The sequence below is a fragment of the Drosophila rhopaloa genome, unplaced genomic scaffold (genome assembly GCF_018152115.1).
Source record: "Drosophila rhopaloa isolate 14029-0021.01 unplaced genomic scaffold, ASM1815211v1 contig_2, whole genome shotgun sequence".
Lineage (NCBI taxonomy): Eukaryota > Metazoa > Arthropoda > Insecta > Diptera > Drosophilidae > Drosophila > Drosophila rhopaloa.
The window spans coordinates 17,366,337-17,393,881 of NW_025335083.1; the positions used below are offsets into that span (position 1 = coordinate 17,366,337).

The 27,545-nt window shown below is 40.4% G+C and overlaps 4 protein-coding genes across 4 annotated transcripts in view; 3 read left to right on the plus strand and 1 right to left on the minus strand.

The window, feature by feature from the left end:
• Positions 1-2,680, plus strand: LOC108051842 (long-chain-fatty-acid--CoA ligase heimdall). Its single transcript, XM_044460134.1, has 2 exons — positions 1-1,100; positions 1,578-2,680. Exons 1-2 carry the CDS (start codon positions 31-33, stop codon positions 2,551-2,553), a joined length of 2,046 nt encoding a protein of 681 aa, XP_044316069.1. The 5' UTR covers positions 1-30; the 3' UTR covers positions 2,554-2,680.
• Positions 2,572-4,759, minus strand: LOC108051900 (insulin-like growth factor-binding protein complex acid labile subunit). The gene is made up of 4 exons (XM_017134181.2): positions 3,901-4,759; positions 3,230-3,823; positions 2,977-3,171; positions 2,572-2,758 (listed from the first exon to the last, which is right to left on the minus strand). The coding sequence occupies exons 1-4, from the start codon at positions 4,744-4,746 to the stop codon at positions 2,705-2,707; spliced, it is 1,689 nt and encodes a 562-aa protein (XP_016989670.2). The 5' UTR covers positions 4,747-4,759; the 3' UTR covers positions 2,572-2,704.
• A 9,532-nt stretch (positions 4,760-14,291) lies between these two features.
• LOC108045265 (neuronal acetylcholine receptor subunit alpha-7) overlaps positions 14,292-27,545 on the plus strand; it is a 55,785-nt gene continuing 42,531 nt past the window's right edge. The window contains exons 1-2 of the mRNA XM_044459874.1: positions 14,292-14,753; positions 15,429-16,402. The gene's annotated coding sequence lies outside the window, so the exon portion shown is untranslated. The remainder of the gene's footprint in view (positions 14,754-15,428; positions 16,403-27,545) is intronic.
• LOC108045274 (fibrillin-2) lies at positions 22,386-23,720 on the plus strand. Its single transcript, XM_017124553.2, has one exon. It carries the CDS (start codon positions 22,484-22,486, stop codon positions 23,615-23,617), a length of 1,134 nt encoding a protein of 377 aa, XP_016980042.2. The 5' UTR covers positions 22,386-22,483; the 3' UTR covers positions 23,618-23,720.

Here is a 27,545-nt window from a genome sequence, read left to right on the forward strand (position 1 = left end):
CCGCGTTTATTCGTCGCGATCGCCTTCAGCATGAACGACCTCAAGTCAGCCACGAGTTATACGAGCACCTCGCTTCACGAGGCCGTCAAACTGCGCCTGGACGAGCCGGGATCCTTTTCGAAGACCGTCCTGCCACAGACGATTCCCCAGTTCTTCAGGGAGGCGTGTGAAAAGTATGCGGATCTGCCTGCCTTGGTGTGGGAAACCCCAGGATCAGGAGTCGATGGTTGGACCACATTGACCTATGCCGAGTACCAGCAGCGAGTGGAGCAGGCAGCCCTGATGCTGCTGAGCGTTGGAGTGGAGGAACGCAGTTCAGTGGGCATCCTGGCCTTCAATTGTCCTGAATGGTTCTTTGCCGAGTTCGGAGCCTTACAAGCTGGAGCCGTGGTAGCTGGAATTTATCCAAGCAACTCGGCGGAGGCTGTTTATCATGTCCTTGCCACCGGAGAGTCCTCCGTTTGCGTGGTGGACGATGCCCAGCAGATGGCCAAGTTGAGGGCGATCAAGGAACGTCTGCCACTGCTCAAGGCAGTGATTCAGCTGCACGGACCCTTCGAGAACTTCGTCGACCAGGAACCCGGCTACTTCAGCTGGCAGAAGCTGCAGGAGCGGACCTTCTCCAGCGAACTCAAAGAGGAACTGGTGGCCCGCGAGAGCAGGGTTCGTGCCAACGAGTGTGCCATGCTGATCTTCACCTCGGGAACGGTGGGAATGCCCAAGGCGGTAATGCTGTCCCATGACAACATCATTTTCGACACCAAGTCCGCGGCGGCAGGTCTGCAGGATGTGCAAATCGGCAAGGAGAGCTTCGTGAGCTACCTCCCTTTGAGTCATGTGGCTGCCCAGATTTTCGACGTATTTCTGGGTCCATCACATGCCGGATGTGTTACGTTTGCGGACAAGGATGCGCTCAAGGGAACGCTGATCAAAACCTTTCGAAAGGCGAGGCCCACGAAAATGTTCGGTGTCCCACGCGTTTTCGAGAAACTACAGGAACGTCTGGTGGCCGCGGAGGCAAAAGCGAGACCCTATTCCCGACTGCTTTTGGCTCAGGCAAGGGCTGCTGTCGCTGAGCACCAGATAACGCTGATGGCGGGGTAAGTCGAGCTACTCTACAATCCATTTCTTACAAAATTCAAACAAATAGTCGAAATGTAAGTGCTATCAGTATTTTGAAACTAAAGCGTTTAGTTTTGTACAGTGCAATTTATTTAATTCCCCCATTAAGAACTTAATATTTATTTAAAAGTTTAGTTTGTTCATGACCTATCTAAGATACTTTTTTGAAAGCATAGACTTCACCTATTGAACCAAATATAAGCCCAATCAAAAAGTAATTGTTGGGAGCTAGCTAGAAAATAACAAGAAACCATCAAATTTCGAAATGGGATGTACAGTTACAAATTTAATAAAGATAGAGACTAAAACATAGTCTAAGACCATAGAAATAAATATATATTTTGTACTTTAAATATCAGTAATATGAATTTAAATGTTAAGTTGCACAATTTAATAAAAATATATTTATTGAATTCAAATTTCCCTTACTTAATAATTATATTTCCGTATTTCAGAAAAACACCATCCATTTATGGCCGTACTAAATATTGGCTAGCCTCTCGCGTCATAAAACCCATTCGTGAGATGATAGGTCTGGACAACTGCCGTGTTTTTCTGACCGGCGGAGCTCCCACTTCGGATGAGATGAAGCAGTTCTTCCTGGGTCTGGACATGCCACTGGGCGAGTGCTATGGAATGTCGGAGAGTGGTGGAGCCATCACCCTGAATGTGGATATCAACAATTTATACAGTGCGGGTCGAGCGTGCGAGGGACTGACTCTGAAGATCCAGGATCCCGATTGCAATGGCCAGGGGGAGATCTTGATGCGGGGTCGTAGCATATTCATGGGCTACCTGGGATTGCCGGAGAAGACTGAAGAAACGATCAATGAGGAGGGCTGGCTGCTATCCGGCGACTTGGGCTATTTCGATCCTAAGGAAAATCTGGTGATCTCCGGTCGACTCAAGGAACTGATCATCACCGCCGGCGGGGAGAATATTCCACCGGTGCACATCGAGGAGCTGATCAAGAAAGAGCTTCCCTGCGTTAGCAATGTGCTACTGATCGGCGATCATCGCAAGTATCTGTCAGTGTTGATATCTCTAAAGACCAAGTCTGATGGCAAGACGGGACTTCCCCTGGATGCATTGCGGGAGGAGACGATCGAGTGGCTACGGGATCTGGACATCCATGAGACCCGTCTCTCCGAACTCCTGAGCATTCAATCCGATCTCCAGCTTCCTAGCGATAATGCTGCTCAGGCGGCTGCTCTGGAGATCACAGCTGAGCCGAAGCTCCTGGAGGCCATCGAGGAAGGCATTAAGCGGGCCAATAAACACGCCATCTCGAATGCCCAGAAGGTGCAGAAGTTCGCCCTCATCCCCCACGAATTCTCACTGGCCACCGGAGAACTGGGTCCCACGCTAAAGATCAGGCGAAATATTGTCCACGCAAAATATGCCCAAGTCATTGAGCGTCTGTACAAGTAAAAAGTAACGCATATTTATCTTAAATCTATATTTTATTTCTCAAACTTTACACTGTAATCATTATTAACACACAATTCTCTTATATTTTAAGACCTAATGAACTCAATATATTTGTTGATTAAAACGATGGAGATTTTATTTTTAGATAGGGCTACGATCTCTCGAGATCGTTTCTGACGGGCTGCCACTGAACTTTGCTGATGTACTGCAATAAACAAGGGGGTTATTGATAATAAAATGAAATGAATTAAATTTGTCTGTATACAATAATTTTTTTTTAAATTAAGAATAAGAATGCGCTTGGATATTATATCAAAATTTGGAAACACCTTTGATTTATATTTATTGGCCTAAAAATCTATGCTTTGGCTAGAATGCACTGCCATTTTTTATTTCAATCAACTTCAAAAGATTTCAACAAACCACATTGTTAAGCTTGTTCCCGAGTTTAGATTTCTCATTTCGATCCACGAATCGTCGCAACCAACGGAGTCCTGCGAAGGCAATTGCAATAGCCACCAGCATCCAGATGATCACCGATCGCGAGTCGAAGCGATCTGTGGGTATCTTGGGCCAGGTAAGAGGAGGTGGCGATGGATTGCTCTGATCATAAGTTTGCTAAAGAAAAATATACTGAAAAATTATCAAACCGTCGGAAATGTTGGCTTTCACTTACCCCACATTCACAATTGCCTGTCTTTTGATGGGGAAGCGTACTCACATCCAGCAATATGATAGAGCGATTTCTTTCTCCCTCCGAGCAGTCCACTCCCTCAATATTGGTAATATTTTTACTCCAATCATTAATCACAGTCCAGGGTCGTGCGAAATTCACAGAGGCTGGCAGTTTACGCACCAAATTTGCTACTAACCAGGCGCAGTTCCAGTTGTTATTGGCCAGATTTAGATAACGAAAGTGGAGAAGACTGCTTAGATTGACCGACTTAAGGCGATTCGTGCTGAGATCCACGTAGAGAGAAATACTGTTGAGGGACGGAGACAGTCCTTGAAGGAAATCAGCTTCACCTAGTGCGTTTCCACTCAACTTTAAGTATCTCAAATGATTTTGCTTGTGAAACGTCTGAGGGGATAACTTTCCAATTTGGTTGTTAGCGAGTATAATCTCCTCCAGCTGGGTGTTATTTTCGAATAAGCTCTTGGGTATTGTGATCAGTCGATTAAAACTGACATCAATTTGAAGAAGAGTGACAAGGGAGTTCAGGCTTTCATTATCAACGGTGTCCACAAAGTTATGGCTTATATTTAGCCGCTGGATTAAAGAAAAAATATAATAATGTGTAGTTTTGTTACTGCATACAAAATATAGAAATTAACATAAAAACTCACTTCCAATGAGTCCAAGCCCGATAAAGCCTCCTTATTAAGTTTAGTTAAGTTATTGAAACTCAAGTCCAGGTCCTGCAGCTCAAAGTTTTTAGAGAATTGAAGTGGCTCTAGTTTTTGCACACGATTATTCGATAGATTCAAGTGAACCAGTCGGGCAAGACCTCGTTGACTGAGAAATTGAAGACTGCTCAGAAGATTTTGATCCAACCGTAGGCTTCGAAGATGGGTATTACTCTCGAAGGATTCCATCTCAATGCTGTCTATAAGATTATGCTGAACTGATAGACTTGAGAGGCGATGAAGTCCCCGAAAGAAGCTGCCATCTAAGTGTTGCAGTTGATTTCCATTCAGGTGCAGATGCTTTAAATGGGGTAATCCATAAAAGGAATCCTCCTCGATTTCATTGATCTGGTTGTTTCGCAAGTCGAGTTGTTGCAGCTGGGGATATGGTTCAAAACTTCTGGCACTCAACTTGCTCAATCTATTGTGACTTAGGTCCAGGTTGGTGAGGGCTCCCAGGGGTTCACTTGACCAGGATCTCAGAGTGCTCAGATTGTTGTGAGAGAGTGAGAGGTATTGCAGCCTGGTCAGACCATTAAGCGAAAAGACATCCAAAGCACTCAGTCCACTATGTTGCAGCTCCAAATGAAGCAGATGGTCGAAGCGCACAAAGAAGGCGTTTTCCAGATGCGACAGGCTGCAGTTGCTCAAGGTGAGTGATGTCAGGAGCTCCGTGTCCCTTATCAACGTCACCTCGGTCTTATTGCATTTGCTCAACTGCAGGGAACTCACTCTGAAGCTGAAGCTAAGGATCAGCAGCAGGAGACTTAATGGAAGTGGGTACATCGCGTAACACTATTCGCCGGAGACTAACCACTTGGATCTGGGCCTCTGTAACTAAAGCCCTTATCTTATTGCAGCAGATCGCGGAGCCAGCCGACAACCCGTCAAGATAGCTAATCAACTGGTCGGCGTTTGCCAAGAGAAAACATTTGCCTACATTTCAGTCAACTTTGAAAAAAGCTCAGCTACTGTTCAAGAACTCGCAAAATGCATCAGGTAGATAACACACAATATAGGCTGGGCCATACATTTTTATAATATTAACTATTTACATAGAACTAGAATCGTATTAAACATATATGGTTAAGCTTATACTTTTTAAAGTGTTTTATTCACTTTATAGCATGTCAGGGTAATTTTTGCCTCTAAATCGTCAAATTTTATGGACCATTTTCTTTGTGCGAAGATTTTAATTTGCAAATGTTATTGTTTTTGAAATTTAAATAAATGTATTTTTTTACTCACAAGTATTTATTAATATTAAAGCTACATACATTATTTAAATAGTTTTATTTACTCATCTTTATTGAATTTTATACGCCAGTGAAATTACGTAAAACAAAATAAAATGTATAACAGGAATTTAAACAATATGTCATTGCAGTTGGAATGAGAACTATGCAAAGCGCATTTGTCCAAACACCTATGTATATTTCAATTAAAATGTACAACTGCACAGTTGAAATCTCTTCGCTTTCTCCCTGTTTTTATCTCTGCGGGTCGATTTGGGTTTGGTTTGTTTGTTTTTCACCTGCATTTCAACATTTACTTTATCCTATTTGCTGATTTTGACGGCATTACGAAAGTGTATATGAATGCACATGAGGCACGGGAGTGAGAATTGGTTGGGGAATGAACGCAGTCCTGGAGAAGGGAATAACCACAGCATAAAAGCCGCAACAAACTCTGCAGTCCACTGAAATGTTCAGGCACAGATATTGAACACAACCAGAACCTCCCCAAATAAAACGATTATGACTGTGCAAACTCGCCTGTTGCCACATTGTTGCGATGTTTATTAATGCAAACGTTGAGTCTGTGCCAGAATATGTAGCTGTCCTTGTTGCTTTAGTTGGCGTGCAAATTGAAATTGAAATGTGGGAGCGTCCTGGGTGGCGAATTTAAAAGGCTTAGCAACTGAACGAGAATGCAATCCTGAAGCAATCTCAATGCCATCAGCATATAATTGCAGTGCGGTTGACCTGGGCGATCAAGGAAGCTCGCCACTGAGAACTAAATTAAAAGAAATTTATTGGGTTTAGGTCAAATAATAATACACTTAGCTAGTACAGTCAGCTATATCTTGGATTTTTTGTAAGGCAAGAGATGCAAAAATATACAAAACTAATGCAAGGCATTCATTAATTTTTAGAACGGGATAAATGAACCTTCCTTGGCAGATAAAAATAACGTAGCCGAAAATTTAATGTATTTCGTAGCATACTTTTAGGCAGCCGAAAAAACTATATTTGAATATTAAGTATTCGCCGATTGGCACGTCTGCAAGTTTTTCTATAGCTTGCTTAAACGTTTTTCTTCTTTTGGTAAAGCCAATTGAATACAATTTCCCTGTCTAAATGCGGTTTTAAATTTTACTAACACAAAAAACTTGGAGAGGCGGACGAACTTTGACTTCAATGTCCCCGCAGATACAAACTCGGTCCTTGCGCTAAAATGACAAATTTAATATGTACTCCTTGTCTGCCGCTTGTTTGTTTGCCTTCTCGGCGCTTTAGCTGCATTTTCCTTTTTGGCCAATGCAATAAAAAAGAAGAAATTACGAAGACTTGGCCAAATGCCAGCTGGAGAACGCAGAAGGCAGAGGACGGCTAACACATTTGCCAGAAGCATTGCAGATGGTCGGGAGTTCAGGAAAAGTGGAGGGCAAGGGAAAAGGGATATCTGCACACTTACCAAACTGTTTTTATTTGCCAGCAAGTCTGGGATTCCCAACTCTATTGCAGGGACCCTCCATTTTTGAGTGTGTATATATGGGTATTCAAATATTTTCTTACATATTTCAGCTGCCAAAATTATTTCAATTTAGTTCCGCAAAATAAATTTGCTTCCGGTTTTGTCTGCTCTTGCGTCTCTCTGATTTCTTTCATTTTCATACGATGAACATGAAAGTGCCATATTATTTACTTTTACGAATCATATTTATGACAAATTAAGTCTGTGGAAAGGATCCAACTTAAGTCAGTTGACTTTAGAGATTCCAGCCAGCAAAAGGCAAACTTAAAATGCATTTACTTGCTATTATGACCTTAAAATTGTTTTTCCTCTTAATTAACTTACCTTTGATGGCTTTATTGAATTTATTCATACCAATAAATTTTGTTGTGGCTGTTATTTATAAGCTATTATATTACTTAATTTCTGGGAAACTGTATTTTCTGCTAAATAAAGCAATACCTTGTGTAAAAAATATAAGAATGTTTACTGGTTTTCGTTCCATACTTTACATAGCCGTTTTTTAATTTTTAATTGCTTTGCCAAACTTACTGCATATTAATTTCCCTTGAAATCAGAGGACTTGCTTTTTCTTTTCTATTAATATTTCAAAGAGCTCATTGTCCTTTTTATACGTGGGAGTACAGTTTTTCTTTGCCAAACTCCCACACAGGACTCATCCGGAATGCATGTCCCTGACCGAACTCCAACTTCCTCTGTGTTACCCAGGGCTCATTGTAATTGCAATTCTGAAGGTTGAAAAAGTCCAAACAACGGGTAGCAAAAATTGAGCGTAGTTCCCTGGCCGAATCTTTTTCCTTTTCACATTTAATAGAATTTTTGCGCTATTTACTGAGACAACAAATACAATGGAGCACAATCATTTTTCATGCCCCGAAAAAGTGTGAGTACTATATTGAATTGAGTAAAAACAACGTTATTATTGTTGCACTTTTAAGTTGCTTTCAATTTTCAAAGGACTCTAAAATATGTTTTTCATAGCGTAAGTAAGTATTCTTGAAAGTTGAAAAGTTTTCATTGCCGGAAACACAAGACTGCATTTAGTTCGTGTTTCCATTCTGGGCTTGCAGTCACAACAATTTCTGCTGGCAGTTTGTATGTGCCAGTGTTTGTTTATTTGGTGTGCAGTTAAAATTTTGGCATGCCAACAATGAACGAGAGAACGGACCCGGACCCGGACTCGGACCCGGACACGTATGCGGATACGGATAAGGACAGGGACACGGACCTGAAATCGCTCTGGAACTGACTGACTTTCAAGCCACATTCACATGTATTTTCGCCGCTGGGCAGTGGCTCTTTTCCGGCCCATGCTTTTTCGTATTTAATTTCATTTCAGTTCCCCTGAACCGAGTCCTAGTTCCTATTTCAATCCCGGTTCCAGGCCTGTGAAAACATTCCATTTGCGGTCGCCCAATTTGTTTTTGTTCCACGATTCTCTGTGTTTTTGTTTGCCATGCTGCACAACTCTCGTAATTTCAGTGCATTTTTTAGTGGGCGGAAAACCGGGGGGGAATCCGGGGCGTGGGCGGTGTTGTTTTAATTGCTGCTGACAACGAAACTTTCAACAAATCAGAGTCGTGTCCGTCCAACGGCCAACTGCTAAAAAAGGATTTGCAAAATGGATGATGGCAAAATGATTGAATAATCGACGTAATTTTCTGGGGATTTGCGGTGGTAGTCGGACATAAGCCGAAATAAAATGAATATGAATTGAGTGAAAAGTTTTGCATGCAAATTTTAATTCGGAATTCAGTTCAGAATAGGAAATAACTAACCTGAGAGTTGTCTAAATGAGAGAATTGTAAGAAATCCAGATTAAAATCGGAGCTCATGTTCAATTTAATTAAAGTGTGTTTTCTTTGGAAATGTAAAAAGATTTTTTTAAGGTTTTTGATGTTAATCTTTAACAATGAAAAAGGAAATGTGTTTCTTTTAATCCTTTTATAGCTTTAATATTATTTAGCAGGAACACTGTCAGAGAACTTGATGAATTTTATAAAAACTTCGTTGCGTAACTTGCAAAAGTCTGCAATTATGAAAGATTCATTGATCAAGTTTTCTCATAAATTGTAGACTTTTGCTAACTGTCATGAAGTTTTAATAAAATTGATCAAGTTCTCTGACAGTGCTTGAAGTATTATTTATCTTTCTTATGGCTAAGATTAAGCCATTAAGCGTCAGAAAGCTTGGAATGTGATCTGGGTCCTGCTCTGTCATTGCAGATGGATGGAGATGTAAATTTGTTGACAGTTGTGTGCAAAAGGCGAATTGAGTGATATCTCGGATTACTCGGCGGCAACAGCCGTAATAAAGCCGCCCTTCCGCCCACTCCACGCCTTTCTCGCATCAAAATGGTTGACTGCACACACATTTCCGGAGGAGAACGCCGTGTTGCATGCCAATAAATCATAACGCTCCGGCTGCAGACTGCAGGCTGCATATATGTCGGAACATATATATATATATATATATATAGAGCGGAAAATGCGGGCGCCAGTAATGGCCAATGGAGAGGAGGGTTTCCAGAGCGGTAATGGTGCAATCGGCCATGCTATTATTGTTGCTGTTCTTATTATTATTGTTCGCCATCGGCACGATTGAGTTCGTTTCGTTTGGCCCTTACGTTGTTGCCGTATAACTGGCTGCTCGTCGTTGGATGGCTGGCCAAGTTGACTTGTCATAAAAATTGAAATTGTTATCAACTCGTTCGTGCGTCCGACATTCAAGGATTATTGCATTAAAGCAACCAGAACGAAGCAGGCGGAGTACAAACAGAGGAAAGCCAGAACAGTGACCGAGCAATGAAAATATCGTTTTCAGAACTGCAGCCATAAATACCCTACTAGAAATATCGATCCTTTAGAGCTAATAATTTAATAGACCCAAGCTAACTGTTAGATACAAAATACCTATAATAATTGAGTAACCTAAGACGGCACATATTGAGGTTTAATTATTTATTAAAGTCCAGAACATATAAATTTGTTTCGTTGCAAATATCTTATATATTGAAATAATTTTAATTGCCAAGCAAAGTCCAACTTATCATTATTGATTTGTTTAGTTTAAACAACATTTGAAATACAATTCTAAGCCCATATGAATTAATTGTTTAAGCTAAAATTTATTTTTATGTAGAGATACCCGTTGAAGAAGTATAATTTGAGGGATGGAGTGGCATTGAAGAGAGCTTAATGGAATATTCACGTTCAGGTGCCACGCCTCGAAAGTTGCTGCAGTTGGTTAAACTTCCGGCTGCTCCATACGGATTAAAATTGCGATAAAGTCTTTGCCCCGTTTGATATTCTTTCTGTTTTTTACCTCGGCTGATAAGCCGCTTTCAATACAGCGCACCATATCGCCAAGGCAACTGCATCGCCAATAAATTTCCTTCCTTCGCATTTCATTTATCATGTTTGACTTGGTTGGAAATGAATAATGTGCAGCGAGCATCGATATGAAATGCCAAATGAGCATTGAACATCAAGTGCCAATGCAATTATATCAGTCGTGTCATTTAATGCTTTTGAGTAATATGTTAAGGGGAATATGGGAATGACGAAGAAAAGTCGACTAACTTATTTAAAATTTGAACAACTATGACATTTTTATCGCTTAAAGAATATATTCGTTCAATAAATATTTAATTTTATTTTACTCAGTTGATCAAAAAGGGATAGTTTTTCTAGTAATTCAATTCGTTCTATTTTAAAAATGTATAAACCTCTTCTTTCTTTTATTAACTCTAAGCGTCAAACCAAATTAAATTCCTCGATTATTGGCTGAACTATTTTTAAGCTGCGATGTCCTCGACACTGTTTTCGGTTAAAAGCAGAGAGCCAAAAGATGAGAGAGAAATTCCCGCCCGGCGACAATTCATTTGACAGTCACGAAATCAATTGGAAAAGTGAATAAGCAGAAAGTGGGAAACGAAATCAAGCTGCATAAATTATCGAAAAATCAGATCAGCAAATTGAAACAATTGAGTGTCACGGTGAATTCCCAGGAACTGTCAATTTGGCCGAGCCTCAAATGGAGTTCCCGTGTGTCCTTGTTTGAGTGCTTCCCCAATGAAATTGCCGTCCTTTCATTTTTTTCGCTTTTTTGGCACTTTCTTTTCGCCAAAAATGCAGCCTGATTTCACTGGCTGCACTCGGTGCAAAATGGTGTCGTGCAAATGGCTGGTGAAAAAAACCAGATTCCAGATGTCTTACTTTTAAAATATAAAGCCTTGCCACTGCCTTTATCATGGTGTGCATTCCATGGTCTCCGCTCTAAATTGCAGTTTAGTTGCGGTTTGTTGATTTTATTGCACAACTTTGTTTACAATTCTGCTTAAATTTCATTACACGATCCCAAAACGAAATGAACTGGGCCAAGGGAAAAGAGATTTGCGGGCGTGTGGCAGCGTTGGATTGAAAATGAATGCCAAAACCTTGATATGAATTAATATTTGAGCAGTGCTGCCAAGTGGAGCAGACATCTAAAGGGATTGGGGTATGGGTTTGACCGAGGCAAATGGACATTGGTTTGCATGGAATGGACATCGGTTAAATGGGTCAACTCGGGGCGATTGATTGGCGAGTTTGGGTTTCGGCGAATATTAAATTCGTAAAATGCATTTAAAGAGACGCCAAACTATTCAATTACGACACAGTGCTATACTTGTTTGATATCTTCCTCATTTTTTGGAATCACTTGCAAACATTCGTACAATCTTTCAGCCAAGGCAAAGGTTAAGACAACTGAAAGCAGCAGCCCACAAAGGCAGCAAACAATAAACTGAGGGAAAACCCAAAACGCCAGCGAAAACACGAAGCATGAAAAATCAAAACAAATAAGCCAACAGGCAGGCAAACAAAGTGCCAAGCAAATTAAATAAAATCCGCACAAACAAAGCAATGTGGACCGGGCCAAAAAGGAGGAGGAGCCAGGATGGGCGGCACAAGGATACACATGCACAGAGATACTGGAGCAGGCCACTTAGATGGCGGTTGACACAGCCACAAGAAGCGAGTCAGTGTGTGTTTTTGTTTGTGATAAAAATGAAGCAATTGAAAGAGCCCGAGCCCGCGACAAAAGCCAACAACAATGGGCGAAAGTCACTGACGGAGAACTGAGCCGGAATAAGATGGGAATAGAGAGAGGAAATTAATTAGCCTTCCGCTTAGCCTCAACTCTAGTTAGCATTTTTCATTCAATTATAGTGTGGGAACTAATCGGAAATAATCAGGTTCAATTAGCTCTTGGTATTTTATTTATAGCAAGCATTTTCACAGCACTAGCATTTCAATAATTATAAAAGAAATAGCAAGTACTGAACCATTAATGATCATAAGACTACATATATAAAATTATTAATAATAATAAAGTTTTAAGTTTTTACGGGTTAAGAGTTTCTAAATACCCTGTTAAAATTTGTATATACATTCATTTCATAAATAAAAGAGGTATTACTTTCTTAGGTAATATTTTAATAGAATTTTGTTCTAAATGTCGAAACCAAGCAAATAAGCATGCAAAGGACTTTATAAAATTAAAAAACTTCCATAAAACGTACTACAAATTTCTGAACCGAAAACCACTGGTTAATTAAAATACGTGCGTGCATGTGAGATATGCAACGAAAGGCGAGCAAAAAATTGCGTATACGTAATCAAGTATATGGCTAAGCTGGATAATCAAAAATGTAAATCAGGCAAAAACGGTGCGACATGCGCTGCTTTTGTTAGATGCAAGATCCGCCCGACGGGTTTTTTGGGCGCGGCAGGGGGTGTGGGAAGTGGAGCGGATGCATGTCCTGCGGCCACAGCCCGTCTGCTCTTTGCTGCGTTCCCGGCGCAAATACTGGCATTATCGGCAGCCTTCATTCATGGATACCAACCGATGGCAGAAGTGCGAGAAAATGTGAGCAGGGAAAGCCGAGCAGGACCTGTGCCTCCTTTGTCCTTCGTTCACTTTGCCGTCGGGTGCGCGACCCGAAACGGTTTGAGAGCCACTGGAAGGACAAACAGGGATAACTGCAATGGAAGGCACCGAAGAGCTTAAAGCTCGGCAAACAGAGGTCCTTAAGAGACAGCTGCCCACAAGTGTCTTGGCCCGAAGAGAGCTAAAGCACACAGCTTGGTTAGAACAAGTATTAACGCTTTGCAGCATCCTTCTCTCTCACTTTCTCCACTTCCTGCCCCTTTCGCTCTCATTTGCTTGCTCTGCGGGTGCCCTGTAGTTTTGCGTTTGTAAAAGCCATTTTTCATTCATACGAACTTACTTTAAATTAATTTTTTTGTGGGGTCATAAATCATTTTTGGCTCTGGACCTACGCATGCTGCGTCTGTATGGGTGCACGGTGTCCGTGCGTTTGTGTGTCCGTGTAACCGCACATTGGTATGGGTGTAAGCTCTTGTATCGTGTATTTGGCATTGCGTGTATGAATGAATGTGCTCCATGCATTTGCAAGACATTCAAATTAGTTTTGATTGAATTGATGAAGGTGAGAATCGGCAGCAGTAGGTCAAGTTGGCTAGAGTGTCAAAATGAAGCTGATGGACACAAGAGTTTGAGGGTTATGAATAAATACAAATTATTTAAATTTTATAATATCTGAGGATAATATTTTTGACTCTGTTAAAACTATACAACTTTGTTAACTCTTAAACAAAGTTACATTTCTTCATTACAATAAATAACTTCTAAAATAAACCTATAATATTATTATATAGTTTGAAAGTTATATATTATTTATAATTTAGCACCCTAAAATATACATAAAAACTTATTTTTTAGACGATGCAAAAATTACCTTCTGATTTGATCGATTTTATTGCTTATTATATTTAAGTGAAATTGTAAAAAATAGTCTATATATTACGTTTCCTATTGAACAACGCTTTATGAAATGTTATTGTATCATATGAGTCCCAATTTGTAAACTGGTTAACTGTTTTTTATCACCCAATAAGGCCGTCAGAAAGGAAATTAATTATGAAAATAAAGTAAATAGAGCATTCGTCCTAATAACGCTATTTAGCAGACCACTGTGTTTCTTAAGCCTTATAACATTTGTATGCCACATACAATTGTTTAGAAAATTCCCTAACATCTTGAGTTGACCACGCACAACTACCAACGCAATGGGCATCGACAGGATGTGAGCGCCCCGCACCCTGTATACACGCATTGGTGGGGAGGGGTGACCAACACCAGTACACACAGAGTGCGCATCTCCTGGCGCTCTCTTACAGCCTCCGATGAAAGCTCTCCGGGAAGAGCTTGAAAGCTGCTGGCAGAGCCACACGCACACACACCTGCCCACAGCGAGCACTTTCCAGGCTCCGTGGAGTCACGAGTCCTGACGGCTGGCAAGGACTCGTGGCATATATATGTGTATATGCATGTATATGTGTGCTCCAGCCTGTGCACATCGGCATCGCATCCCCAAGCGGCGTTCGGATTTCGAATTTCTGCACAAGGATGTGTCGTGGGATGTGCCGACGACCGAGCTCCTGCTCGGCTCCTCCAAAGGACTCTGCAGGCACTTCCAGCGCCGCCTGGCTGGCAATGCTGCACGGGCATCGGGCTCAGTTGGTGTTCCGGTTTCGGGTTGTGCTGTCAGTTGCCTTCTGCCTCCATGCACAGCGGCTGAGCGATTGAGCGATTGAACGATTGAGCGGTTGAACGGTTGGACGGTTGGACGGTTGAGCGGTGGAGCCGTTGAGAGTGTGCCATCGAAGCCGGAGAGTCCTGTCGCGCTGCCCGTGGTCTGAGCCTGTGTCCGCATCCGTGTCCGTGTCCGTGCGTATCTCCGTGCGTGTGCGTCTCTCTCCGGGTGTGTGTGCGTGTGCCTGTGCGTGTGTGTGCCTGTTGTCTGTCGCTAACGGTGCGCGCGCGTCTGTCTGTGTGAGTGTGTGACTCTGTGTGTGTGCACAACAATCATACACACATATATATATATATATATACTAATACAAGTGTGGACCGCACTCACACACGGCCAGCAAATAAAATATTTAAAATATATACAATAATTCCAGCAGGTAAACCCATTGAACAACTATTCATGAATCTATATTTATTGATAAACTTACTTTTGGGAAAGCAAAAAAAAAAAAACATAAGCGTCTAAAGTATCCTTTTTTTGCTCTCTTTGTGCGCCTCTCTCTGGCCCAGAGCTCGTGTGTGTGTGTGTGCGTGTGTTTGTGAAAATTCCATCATCATCAGCATCGGTTTAACCATTATCATTCACGTTATAGCTGTACACATATTTTCGTACATCCTTCCTGCCTCTATTTTATTTTTATTTTTATGCTACCAATCTTGTCATTTCTATTACTTTCGAATCGTCTAAAAAGGGAAGCATGAATGCGAATCGCTAATTGACCATCAAGCCATCAATATTCAAAATGGAAAGTACCTTTCAGATACATGTCAAGTGCAACTCTCTCGCTCTCTTTCGTTCATCCTCGCTCTCTGTCTCCATTTACATATGTGTGTGTGTCTGTATAACAGGTGCCAAAAAATAAATGGCAATGGTTACTTTTATGTTCACATTGTGTGGGCGACTGGCTGTGGGAAAGGGGGTACGAATGAGTAAAACCGAATGATATTCTGGGCCATTATCAACAAGTGAGAAACTCGTGATTATTGCCGTTTGAATAATATATGGTTAATTTCATTAACTAAACTAAATGTTATTCTCCTCCACTTTATAGCCGTCGACACGCATAACACAGGCAATGGATGGCAGAACTAAAACCGGATAACTGCATAAACAAACATAAGCCTACATACAATACATTATATTAAGCAATATTTAATTTGGTTGAGTGAAAATTACAAGAACAATACGAAAAATTAAAATATAAAGTCAAAAACCAACTCGTGAAAATTCCTGAATCGCTGAACTCAATGAATCACAATTACAGGCGAAACGCATTAAACCATGACTAAAGCAATTTTGTAATTTAAACAAAAACAAATCGAATGGAAAATGGTAGTTTATAATTAACGATGTTGGAAAACGCAAAAGAAAACATTGTAAGCCAATTGTAAATATTATTACCATACATAAAAAAATTCATACATACCAAAATTCAAAACATGAAATGACAAAACAATTTTAATATCCATATAAACACAAAACAAAAGCAAGCAAGAACTGAAATCTATTTGAATAAGAAGTGTTTTATTATATAGAAAACTCATTTCGTGAATGATGTTTAAATTTTCGATAAGCAACTGAAACGCGCACAAGATTGATACAAATTTTTAATATTAATACTTTAAGGCATAGGGACAACCCAAAAAAATCACAGCTCAATTGGCTGGAAAATATAAACGGGATAAATTTGAGAATTCCTGGAAAATCTTCGATTAACTGAAATTGAATTATTCGAATCAACTCGATACAATACATACGCATATTTCAATAATCGCATCTAACTAAATAATAATCACTATTGAACTAAAATTAATTGCATTAACTTCATTACTTATCAAACAACAATCCTGGGAGACAAATTTAAAAAAAAAGGTTGAGGAATCATAATAAATCAACGTAAACTAAAAACCAAGCAAGTTTAATAGACAAATCAGTAAATGAAATAATTCTACGATTCCACACGATTAGCTCAATCAGTATTGGAAAGAATTTTGATTGCATTAAAAACGAAAAAGGAATATATAGGTAAGTTTACTAACAATTATGAATAACTAAATTACTTTATTTAATATATACAAATTGTTTGGGGGCAGGCAGTCTTTAAAGTTTCTTATAGAATAATGATAACAATTAAGTAAATATAAAAAATTATCCCATAATTTTTTGACTGCATATTGTATGAATTTGGTTATATCTTAAACTTTGTATTTCAAATTCGTGACCAGTTCTCTTAAAATTGAATTGGAGGTACCTACATTTTGAAAGGTAGAAAAAGGTTTTAAATTACAACAGTAACTATTAATATAAAAATTCCAGTATTGAGTTATTTCTTGTTTTGATTCAATGTTCTGTACAGAATTTTCGTTCATAACTTATAAACCATTTTGTGCATCCACGCCCTTAAAATTTGGCATAATCACAGAGAGCTCTCGTATACCTAACGCCATAACCGCAGGCGTTATTTCTGTTTTCTCCATGGCCGTGTTCGCATTTGGACTTGATTTGCTTTTTTGTTTCACTTCTCGGGCAAGCATTTTAAAATTGTTCCATTGACCTTTCGACGACCACACAGCCGCATTTAAATACCCAGCTGGCAAGTAGGTGGGTGGCCGGAAGAGGGGGTGGTAGTGGGCTGTGCGTGGGTAGGTGTATATATGGGTGGTGTGGTGTTCCGGAGCAATGCCCAAAAGCAAACAGAGCAGCAGCCACTCGGAGGACAATAAAAAGCAGCGCACAATTGCCAAATAAATAACTTGACGCTCGCACCGTCGTCGGTTTATTTGCTTTGGTGCCGTGGTTTTTGGGCTTTGGCTTGATTTTCATTTTCATTTTCATTTTGGAAAGCACACACACGCGCTCGCTAAAAAACGCACACATTTGACAGGGACTGTTGCATATTAAAAGTGCTCCGGCTTCCTGTTTTGTTTTCATCTTTTGCACTCGCTGCTCATTTTGGCCTGGCTCTTTTTCATTAATAATATGACACAATTCGCGCTGCACTGTCCCGAGCTGGAAGCGCCCAAGAGCACTTTCGGCTTTGCCGCCTCTTTACGCTCATTATGCCCATTTGAGGCTTTGTCTTCGGCGCAACAGCCCAGACCCAGACCCATTCTGGCCCAGGCAGCATCTTTAGTCATTTCTTTCATCATTCATTCATGCAGACTGCGGCACAGCCCCACACACACTCCCATCTTCCGCCAGAAAATCCAAATGCAAACAGCAGGGCAGTGAGATGAAAAGTGCAGCTGAGAGTGTGTCTATCGCAAATACCCTGGAAATGCCCGAGAACTGGAATGGAAATAGGGGTCTAAGTCTCTTTAACGTGGCAATATTGGTATTTTAGCCAAGTTAATGTTTCTGTAATGTAAGAAACATTTCTCTATATATTATCATATAAAACAAATAAGTTAATATTAAGTTTATTTTAATTTTGTTGTGGTCATTGCAATTGCAGCATTAAAAATTAAATTAATTTTATCTATTCATTTTGCAAAATTAGTAACATTTCAAATTATAAGTTGATAATTATGAGTTCATTAAAACATTCGCGGAAAGTAAAACTTAATAAATAATGATAATATTAAATGATTAAATAAACTTTAAAAAAATGTTTAAAAAAAAAAAATGTGGGAGGAAAATTTCAATGGGATGAGTCTGTCAGTGTGCTTGACTTAAATCATGTGTTTTTTTTTTAAATTTAATTCCATAAAGCTATTCAGACTCATATGAAATTTAAACACATACATATTTGTATCGTTTCAACAATTTTGTTTACCTTTAATCATTAATTCGAACGCGGATTGTATTTCTAACAACATTTTATTCTCTCTTGAAATATTTGTTTGCTTAATTTAAAACGATTGTTTTAAATGACCGCACCCAAGTATTTAAAGTTGAGCGAGACGTTTGAAAGTGAAAACCGCAATTCTATTGTCCTTGGACCAGTGCCATTCAGAAAGAGTATCCCCGAAAGTAATTCACTTCGCGCTGCCCTCCTCGCTGCCTCTTGCGTTTGCCGACGATGTCCTTAATTATGTGCCAGCAGCCCTGACTGACTGCCACACTGCCACAGTGACTGCTCAAAGGACACCCGCCCACTCACCAGCACACACACACACACACACACACTAGCGCACACTAACACACTCGCACACAGGGACATAGGCGTTGTCAGGATCTCGGCAGTCGCGACTGTTACGTGGCGCTCGTGTATGATGACGATGTGTCATGTTGGACTACGGGTCTCGGGTTTCAGAGTCCTTGTTGCGCTTGTTTTTATCGCCCTTGTTTGGCCGTTGTTGATGAGTGTCGTTGTTGTTGGCCGCTTTTGAAGAGCGCTCTTCTAGTGGGTGTCATGTCCGCTTAGTTGTTGCTCCTGCTCCTGCTGTTTGCCGCCGTGCTTTGAGGCGACGCCGCTTTGCCTACTACTTATTTATGTATGAAGGACCTTAAACTTTGCAGCGGATGAAAATGGCCGCAGCTGCGAGAGATGGGGAGCCCATGAACCAAATTATATACACACCAACTATACTATATAAGTGTGCAGATACAACAAATGGCGTCGCTACTTTTTTAATCACAGCCGGCGACGCAGTTTTCAGTTTCACTTTTCCATTTGCAAAGTTTCTCACGTGTGTCCCCCAGCCTTTCTTTCCTTCCTTGGTGTCCTTTTATTTTTTTTTTTATTTTTTTGTCATCGCAGTGGGCCAGTTGGCAGCTGGCAAGTCCAACGCACAAAAGCTGACAAACAATGCTCACTTTTTTGTTGGACCTCTCCCTCAGCATTCTGCGCTTGTTCTATTAACCTTCGCTTCGCGGATGAAAAAGAGATTTAAGGTTAACAATTCTCGTGTTTTTTCTTGGGCCACTTAATATTAGCCGTAACTAGGCCAGTGCAGAGGTTGGTAAATATAGATATGGATAGTTGGCGAGGGTAAAAGTCCGGCACGCCTCTCAAGATGTTACAAATGCCTTTGCTAAGAATGAAAAAAAATTGTTTTTTTATGTTACAAAAGCTTAAGTGGCTTACACTATTTAACTAATGTCATGGATTAATTTCTTACAATTAGGTAAATCAATTTAAAAGGTCTTAAAAAGGTAATAAAGTGAGTTTATGGGTTAGGATTCGGAACAAGTTTGTTAATTGGTTTAATTCTCAAGGGTCAAATGGGAGGAACTTTGAAACACAATATTTTAGAAATATAAATTTAGTTAAACTATGTAACAAATTACAAATTTTTAATGACATTTAGGATATACGCTTTTTGGCCCTGGATAATAGAAATTAAAATATTTTAAGGAAAGCAAACAAATGTTTATTATGGCTTTCAAATTCTGTTTAAGTCCTGGCAAGGCTGTGACCGCATATAGATGGCATAGACCTGGCACCTTTATTGGCAAACCTTCCTCGGCTGTCATAATTTGTGAAATTTTAGTGCTCATTCGAGGATTTGTCTGCTAATCTATAATTAAAATTATTGTCCTATCATTCGGGAGCTGGAAAGTTTCGTGCGACCAAAACTTTTGTCCGTAGTGGACGAGGGCGGTGTGGGGTGGGGGGCTTAGGTGCTGAGAGAGGCTTAGCCATGAAATGCCCTAACATGCTGCCAGTTAAACTGTCCATAGCAAACGAACTCCCGACCCACCCGGCTTAACCCGAACTGATTCGGAGGCAGCTACGTGCCTGTGCATTTGAGCAGCAGATGTCACACGGGGGCTGGGGCCAAAGTTTTTGGGGCCGCCAGCAACTTAGATAATTTAACAGTTCCACAAGGGAGGGGACCGGACGGAACGGAACGGAACTTCCTTGAACGCTTTTCGGGGGTTTACCTACGTGAGATAATGCAAATTTATGGCTGGCAATTAGCGAGTCGCGAATCGCAGCCGAAGCTTGGCAATAATTCACGGGAGCCCTCAACTTTGACTAGTCCCCGGGCCTAATTGCACTTGCCGACGTGAGAAATCTCGACCAGAAGTGATGGTGGATGGGTATGAGTTCCATTTCTATCCGTTTTTTGGGAGATGTGATGCTGCAGAGACAATGACAAACCAAAATCCAGTTAGCGAAACCCAGTAAACCATTAATTATCTTAGGCGGTGCCGCGCATATGTGATGTGGGTAACTGGCGGCCACAAAAGATACAGATATACGACGCCAGAAGATACAGATACGGGCCGACTGTCAGTGGCAAGTGGCACAAGCCGTTTATCTGTTATCCAACAGTTACACTTTGCAAACCCAGAACAACAAGCAGCACACCAACACTCTTAAAAGAAGACCGTCGTGCCGTATCTGTATCTGCAAACGTATCTGTGCGATACAGATACAAACACATAGACACACACACATTGGCTGAGGAGAAAAAGGCATCAGTTGCAATCTGACTTCAATTCAATTATTTTAGATTAGAATGTGACTGTGTCACACACACTTTTGTCTCTATGTCAGCTGTCATTCATCCGTTCATATGTTTCATAAAGGCAGCCCGCGGGGCGAAGAAGTTGGGGCATTTTGCGGCACAGGATACGTGCCCTATACGCCGCCTGTTCCTGCATTGACAGTTGCCCATATATGCCCACATATCCACATATGTACACACATATCGTATATATATCCGTATATGGGGTTTCGGGTTCACTGTGAATGTGCTCAACAAAACATTGTCCCAGAGATCCCGACTCGAAACGAGCGTGACAAAAGTAACAAATGTGCGAATGCCGCAAGTCCAATGACGTCAGGCTTCCTGGGGGCTAGAATAAATTCAAGTGCCTCAAACATTTATGTGCTTCATCCTGCCAAATTGATTTGTGTGCTCTGCAAAAGCGGAGTAAGCCTGCCAACGAGTGACCTTTTAAACGCTTGGGGATCATAATTCTATTGAGATAATTGATTGACCGATTTGGGTGAGAAGTTAATTATAAAAGCATAGAATGCAGACTGATTTTAAAATTTCATATGGTATTATTGAAGCGAGTGGCTTGAGTAATATAATGAATTTTCGGAGTAGGATAGGTCAGACAGTTCTAGACTTTATATATTCTTTATTTCTTTTAATTTCTGTAAGAGGATTTTGTTTCTAAACTCTATCCAACAAACAGTTCTTAAATATGCTAAAGATGCTACCCGAATTAGCATATATAAACTATTTCTGTCTCATAAATTTAATTCAAAAATCTTGCTGCTGGGAAGTTTTTGGTTTTTCCTTTGCTTCAGAGAACAAACAACTTATAACAAGTTGAGCAGGTAAAACTCTAGGACGGCAGGTAACAAAAAGGATCAGTTAATGATAATAAGGTGAAAAAAACCTTAGCAGTGAACATTTCAAAAACGAAACATGAAAGAAAACGAAACCAGTAGAGGCCAACGCATTTGTAGAAAAATATGATTATTATTTGCTATTAGTTACAGAGGAAGTAAGACCATTTAGTTCCGCTCTTTGTGAGTCATATCGACCGCGATTCTCAATGGAAAACAATTGCATCTTTATAGTATGTTGTTTTCCGTCTTATCAGTGGTTTTATGCGGGCAACTTATGAAGCGGGTCTTATGAAAAGGGACTCGCAAAGGAGGGGGCACCGCGATAAAGAGAGGGAGGTTCAAAGTCAGAGCGATCCAGCATGGTGCCATCAATCCGAGGGTAACCTTTGACTCAGATATGCTGCAACCCTCTGGGATAAAACCACTGAAAAAAATTCAGAGAAACTTGTTAAACAATATAACGTAATTATAATTACAAATGCAATTTTGTTTTAAATAAGATTTAATGATTTTTGAGTTACTTTAAGAGAAGTTATTTGTTCATATATTAAATTAAATAAGATGCAGTTGATTTGATGTATCCCAAAGCAACAAATGCATTAAAAACTTGTGGCTTAGCTGGAATTTATTCACAGCTATTCGTACACTTTTTTTTACCAGTGTAAAGAGCGATTTTATCTAGCTGCGGATGTTATTGCCTGCTATCTGGTGGCCTGTCTGCTCTCTCCGCCGATCCTCCCCGCAGTCTGCTGCCTGAATGCCAGCTTAGCTCTCGCCTGCACTTCTTGTTTGTGGGAAAATTCAGTTCTGTACCGACCGTAGTTAAGAACGGACAAGTAAGCGGAAAAATGAATTTCATCTGGGCCGTGATTTTGCTGCTGTGTTCTGCTACAGCCGCCGATCAGCGGGATAACTTCTGCGAAAGGAACGAGACGATTCGCACCCAAGTGCCGGTCATTAAGCAACGGACCATCGTAAAGGACCCCCCCAAATGGAAGGTGTGGAAGAAGAGCCAGAAGATCACAGAGACCTACAACTCGGAGGAGGAGCAAGTGACCCACCGGCTGATCAGGGAGTGCTGTCCGGGCTATTTGCAGGTGGAGGTGGGCCTCTGTGAGCCCGTCTGCAGTCGCGGCTGTCCCGCCCACGCCAGCTGTGCCGCCCCCGATCGCTGCGAGTGCATTTCCGGCTACGTCTCGGCCAGGAGCCACCAGGATGGCAGCCACTACTGTGAGCCCATCTGCCAGACCAGCTGTCCAGCGGGAGCCCAGTGTGTGTCGCCCAACACCTGCGCCTGTCGCGACGGCTTCACCCAATTGCAACCCACCGGCGATGGCGTGAGTGCGGATTGTGCCCCGGTTTGCCAGGTGGGCGATGGCTGTGCCAATGGCAAGTGCATCGACGTGGAACGCTGCTCCTGCAACGCCGGCTATCGATGGGACAAGGCCGAGGAACGTTGCGCCGAGGTCAGTGCCGAATTGATGTCCGAGGAGCAGGACACCACCGAGGAGATTGCCGAGTCCCTGAGCACCAGTTCAACGGCTGCCTTCACGGCCACCGAGTGCCCCGAAGACTATGTCCTCTTCCGCGGTGAATGCCGCGAGAAGCAATTCAACAGCAATGAGGCGGGCTGCCTGAAATCCGGCTGTGGTGCCCATCAAACATGCCTGGAATCCGGCACATGTCACTGCTCCGAAGGCTATGTCCCGGAGGAAACCAGTGAGACAAGTGGGGTGCTCAGCTGTAAGCGCACTTTGCTCAACCAAATACTCGCCTTGAACGAGGCCACCGACGATGAGGATGAGCTGAATCCCTGGACCATTCCCATCATTGGTGTGGCCAGCGGAGCACTCTTCGTCCTGCTCATTGTGGGTCTCCTGGGCGGAAGGCGGTATCGCCAGGAACGGGCTGCCGCGGCCAGCAAGGAGATGGAGTGCCAGTATTCGCAGAAGACCGTGGATGTGGACGAGTATGTGCCATGAAGAGTCAAGTTATCCCATCGCTTTGGGCTGTGTTAGATCAACGTTGATTGTTAATTTTAAACCATTTTTCATTTGAGAATAAAGCTTGTCGACTTAAAAAAAATTAATGCAAAAGCATTCCATTTTGCATTATTTAATAAACTTGAACATCTTTTTTGGTATTCATATTTAAAAAACACTGCAAGCATACTGAATTCTATTTTCTATTGCTCCTTTGTTGTTTTTTTAATTCAACTGATTTTCTTTCAGCTATTAACAATAAAGGCTTAGAATGCATTTAAGACAAATTACGCTTCCGGGTATGAATGGAAATAATCCATTATTTATTCACAATCTTCAGAACAGAAAAGACATACTCTGCTATCAGCTCAGGACTTATGTTCACTCACACTTGTAGATAAGAGTTTGCTGAAGGAATAAATCGATGAGATAATCCAACATTTTCTGAGCAAAGAACAGATAAGAAGGTATTCTTCTTAAGGCCATCATTATCCCGAACATAAATATAATTTTTTTTTTTTTTTTCTGATGGACGTTGATGCACTACGAGCAGTACAAACAAGTGGCCCAACGACACCAAGCACGTGCTTGTTACGCGCGGGCCCTATTATCAATTTGGGCAAAAAATGCGAGTTCGCGAGGAAAATACATAAATTAAATAGAGACAAGACACAAGTGAAAATAAAAGGCACAATTAAGAGAAAAGCAAATGAGTTAAAATATTAGTTTTTAGTAACGGGATAGAAGTGGAAATGCAGATTAGATGATAAAGGTTGTTATAAGTATTACATAGAACGCGAAAGGGCTCGTGCAGACAAAAATTTGATGAACATCGTGGCAAAATTTAGAGGGATATAATTTCGTGTTAGTCTAACAGGAACATTGAAAGTTAGGCGGTTTACAAGTTCTGCAGAATCAATATCACCTCTTATAAGATTATGCATAAAAATAGTACCAAGCATTTTTCTACGATTTACAAGTGTAGGTAAATTAAGCAACAGTAATCTACTCTGGTAGGAAGGTAGCCTTACGTTTTGATCCCAGTTCAAACTACGAAGGGCAAAAAGAAGAAATTTTTTTGTACCGACTCAATACGGTCAATGTGCACTTGATATTGTGGACTCCAAACCGACGAACAATATTCCAAAATAGGACGGACAAGTGAGGTAAATAATAATTTGGTCGTATAAGGGTCATCAAATTCTTTTGACCAACGCTTTATAAAGCCAAGAACACTCATGGCTTTATTAACAGTGGACATTATGTGGCAGTCAAATTTAAGTTTAGGGTCAAGAAGAACACCTAAATCGTTAACTGAATATATACGGTCGAGTGACGTATTTTCAAGAAAATAACTAATAAACGTAGGAGTACCCCTATAAAAAGTCATGACGTTGCATTTAAGGTAGTTCAACTTTAAAAGGTTGTACTCACACCATTCATGAAAACAATCAATTTGTATAGATAAGTTTTCGGGTGTTTAATAGTTTTATACTAAACCTCGGACTGATAAATTTAAACAGTTTATTACACATTTCACTCCATTATGTCTCGCTTACGGATTGTGAGTCCCTCAGCAGTAATATGAACTCATATGCTGATGGCTGGCTTATGTAAATAAAATATTCATAAACATTCGAGGCAAGAGGTACTCAGCACACCAGCAAACAGCTCAACTTTAAAATGGCTAAAAATACTCAGGCAAATGAACAAGAAGATTATTATCTTGTCAGTTTCAACTAGGTGAACTTAATATTTAATTAGGGTAACAAAAACAGAAACCCAATATTTTACATTTTGTTGTTTTATTTCCCGAGTTTGATTTCAAAGAACTAAAATATTGCAAAGGTAAATAACATAAATATTGGTCGTTATAAGTTTACTTTATCATTTGTTCACTTTATAAACTTATACTTGGCATTTTGTATTATAACAAACCTAGTTTCTCCACAAAAGCTTACGAAAACTGCCAAATTCAAATTTCATTTGACAACATTTTTCGAAAGTGAGAAGCTAAATATATAATAATATGATTTGCTGTAGAACAAACATTACAAAAATGTTGGTGATATTCTTGTATTATTATGTTTACAAGTCTTATTCTTATTATTTTACTGTTTTAGCCAACGTATTTGCATCTTATGTATCCGTATTTGTATCTTCGCCTGTGCAAAGTGTATCTGGCAGCGGCACAAGGATCTTTTTAGCCATAATCGCTGCACATTTAGATGTGTTTTTCGCACAATGGCATGGGGCAGAGCTTTAAGGTAAACAGGGAGAGCAGAGCCGGGAAAGAGTGGAGAAAATCCGCCGCAGAGAAAGTGCGAGCGAAGAGAGCTCTCTCGAAGTGCGTGAGAGCGAATAAACGGTGACAGCGTGCAAATTCTAAGAAAAAGGACGAAATGTTGCAAGAGGAGGTGGCTCAAACCAATAGCTGCCCCCTCGAATACTTAAAGCTTCTTTAATTTTTATGTTGTTTTCTTCTCTCTTTGTCGGTGCGTTGAGTGTGTGTCTGTATCTGTATCTGTGTTTGTATTTTTGTATCTGTATCTGTGTGTTTGTTTCAGCCATTCTCTTTGATTGCTTTCGCTTGCGAGTGTGTGTTAGTTTGTGTGTGTGTGTTGGGGTAACCTTTGCTGGTGAATATTTTTGCGTGGGAAGTCGCCCAAGGACATGGCCTGGCTCAACTCAACTTGACTCGACTGGACTCGCCCGCCCTTGCCTTATCTTCCGCATGCTCTCCATTTGGTACACATTTTTTTCCTTTATTTTTTGCACAGTTTGCTCTTTCGCTGCTTAGTTATTTATTTATTAAATTGTTTTAGCTTTGCTAATAAAAAGCGTTTGGCAACAGTTGAGCTAAAGCCTTGAGAAACTAACAAACGGAAAGCAAACTTTTTAAATGCATAAACGAATTATATAAATAGTTACCTCAAAGATTCCGCGCTGATGGCTGACATATTTTAGTTTTTAGTCAAGCATTTTCATGGTTCGTTTGTTAACGAAAAACTGGAAAAGGGTTCAACCAGTGAGTCCAGTTGAAGATTCAACCTTGGAAGCAAACTAAGAGCTTTTGTAAGCCTATAAAATATTTAATTATTCCATTTTATAAAATATATACCGATCTATGTTTATTAATAAATAACATGTTTACTTAAATGACTTCGAAGAAAATGAGAAGGAGCACTTATATCTAAATTACTAGTAGTTTTTATTTCTCAAATTTTTTAAGCAGAAATAAATACAGGACTATACACTTAAAACAAAAAGAAAATTTAATTTACTCTTTTGATTAAATTATTAAAAAGGTTTGGATGGTCTGCATAGAGTTTGACTCTTATCAACCGAAAATTACCAACTTCGTCCAAATTAGTTTTGTTAAATCTTCGATTATAAATTTTTAAACATCTTTAGACAAAGACACTCATATTTTAATTCTGATCAAGACAATTTATACTACACATAAAAAGCTTTACATAAATAACCTGTTAATGTAATTTTTTTCTAATGCTCAAGGAAACAAATAATTAATTGGTTAAACCATTACTAACTTATAGAAAAATTTTAAATTTTCATCTTCATTTAATAATACTTTTAAACATTACTGTGAATTGCTAGTCCTTAAATGTTTGTGGTAATGTAATATGAATTTATTTTTCAAGTCTTCCAAGATAGGTTTAACTCTTCATTTTGCGCTGGCAATTTAATATTCTTGGGAATGCATTTATAGTTGTTACTTTCTTTATGGACGGCTTCACTTCACTTGGCTGAAGACATGAAGTAGAATCAACAACCAGAGCTCTTACTCATTTCCCTTCGCATCCTAGCGGGAGCCCTGCAAATTATTCAGTGTGTACTTGTTGATGCAGCCCTCGAATAACACTTACCACCCCCAAATCCCAATCCCACTCCCCATCCTCATTCCCAT

Coding starts and splice junctions, on each gene's coding strand:
- LOC108051842 (XM_044460134.1), top strand. CDS start 31: ATGAACGACCTCAAGTCAGCCACGAGTTATACGAGCACCTCGCTTCAC. Junction 1,101..1,577: donor CAGATAACGCTGATGGCGGG/GTAAGTCGAGCT, acceptor TCCGTATTTCAG/AAAAACACCATCCATTTATG.
- LOC108051900 (XM_017134181.2), bottom strand. CDS start 4,746: ATGTACCCACTTCCATTAAGTCTCCTGCTGCTGATCCTTAGCTTCAGC. Junction 3,824..3,900: donor CGGGCTTGGACTCATTGGAA/GTGAGTTTTTAT, acceptor TCTTTAATCCAG/CGGCTAAATATAAGCCATAA. Junction 3,172..3,229: donor CAGGCAATTGTGAATGTGGG/GTAAGTGAAAGC, acceptor ATTTTTCTTTAG/CAAACTTATGATCAGAGCAA.
- LOC108045274 (XM_017124553.2), top strand. CDS start 22,484: ATGAATTTCATCTGGGCCGTGATTTTGCTGCTGTGTTCTGCTACAGCC.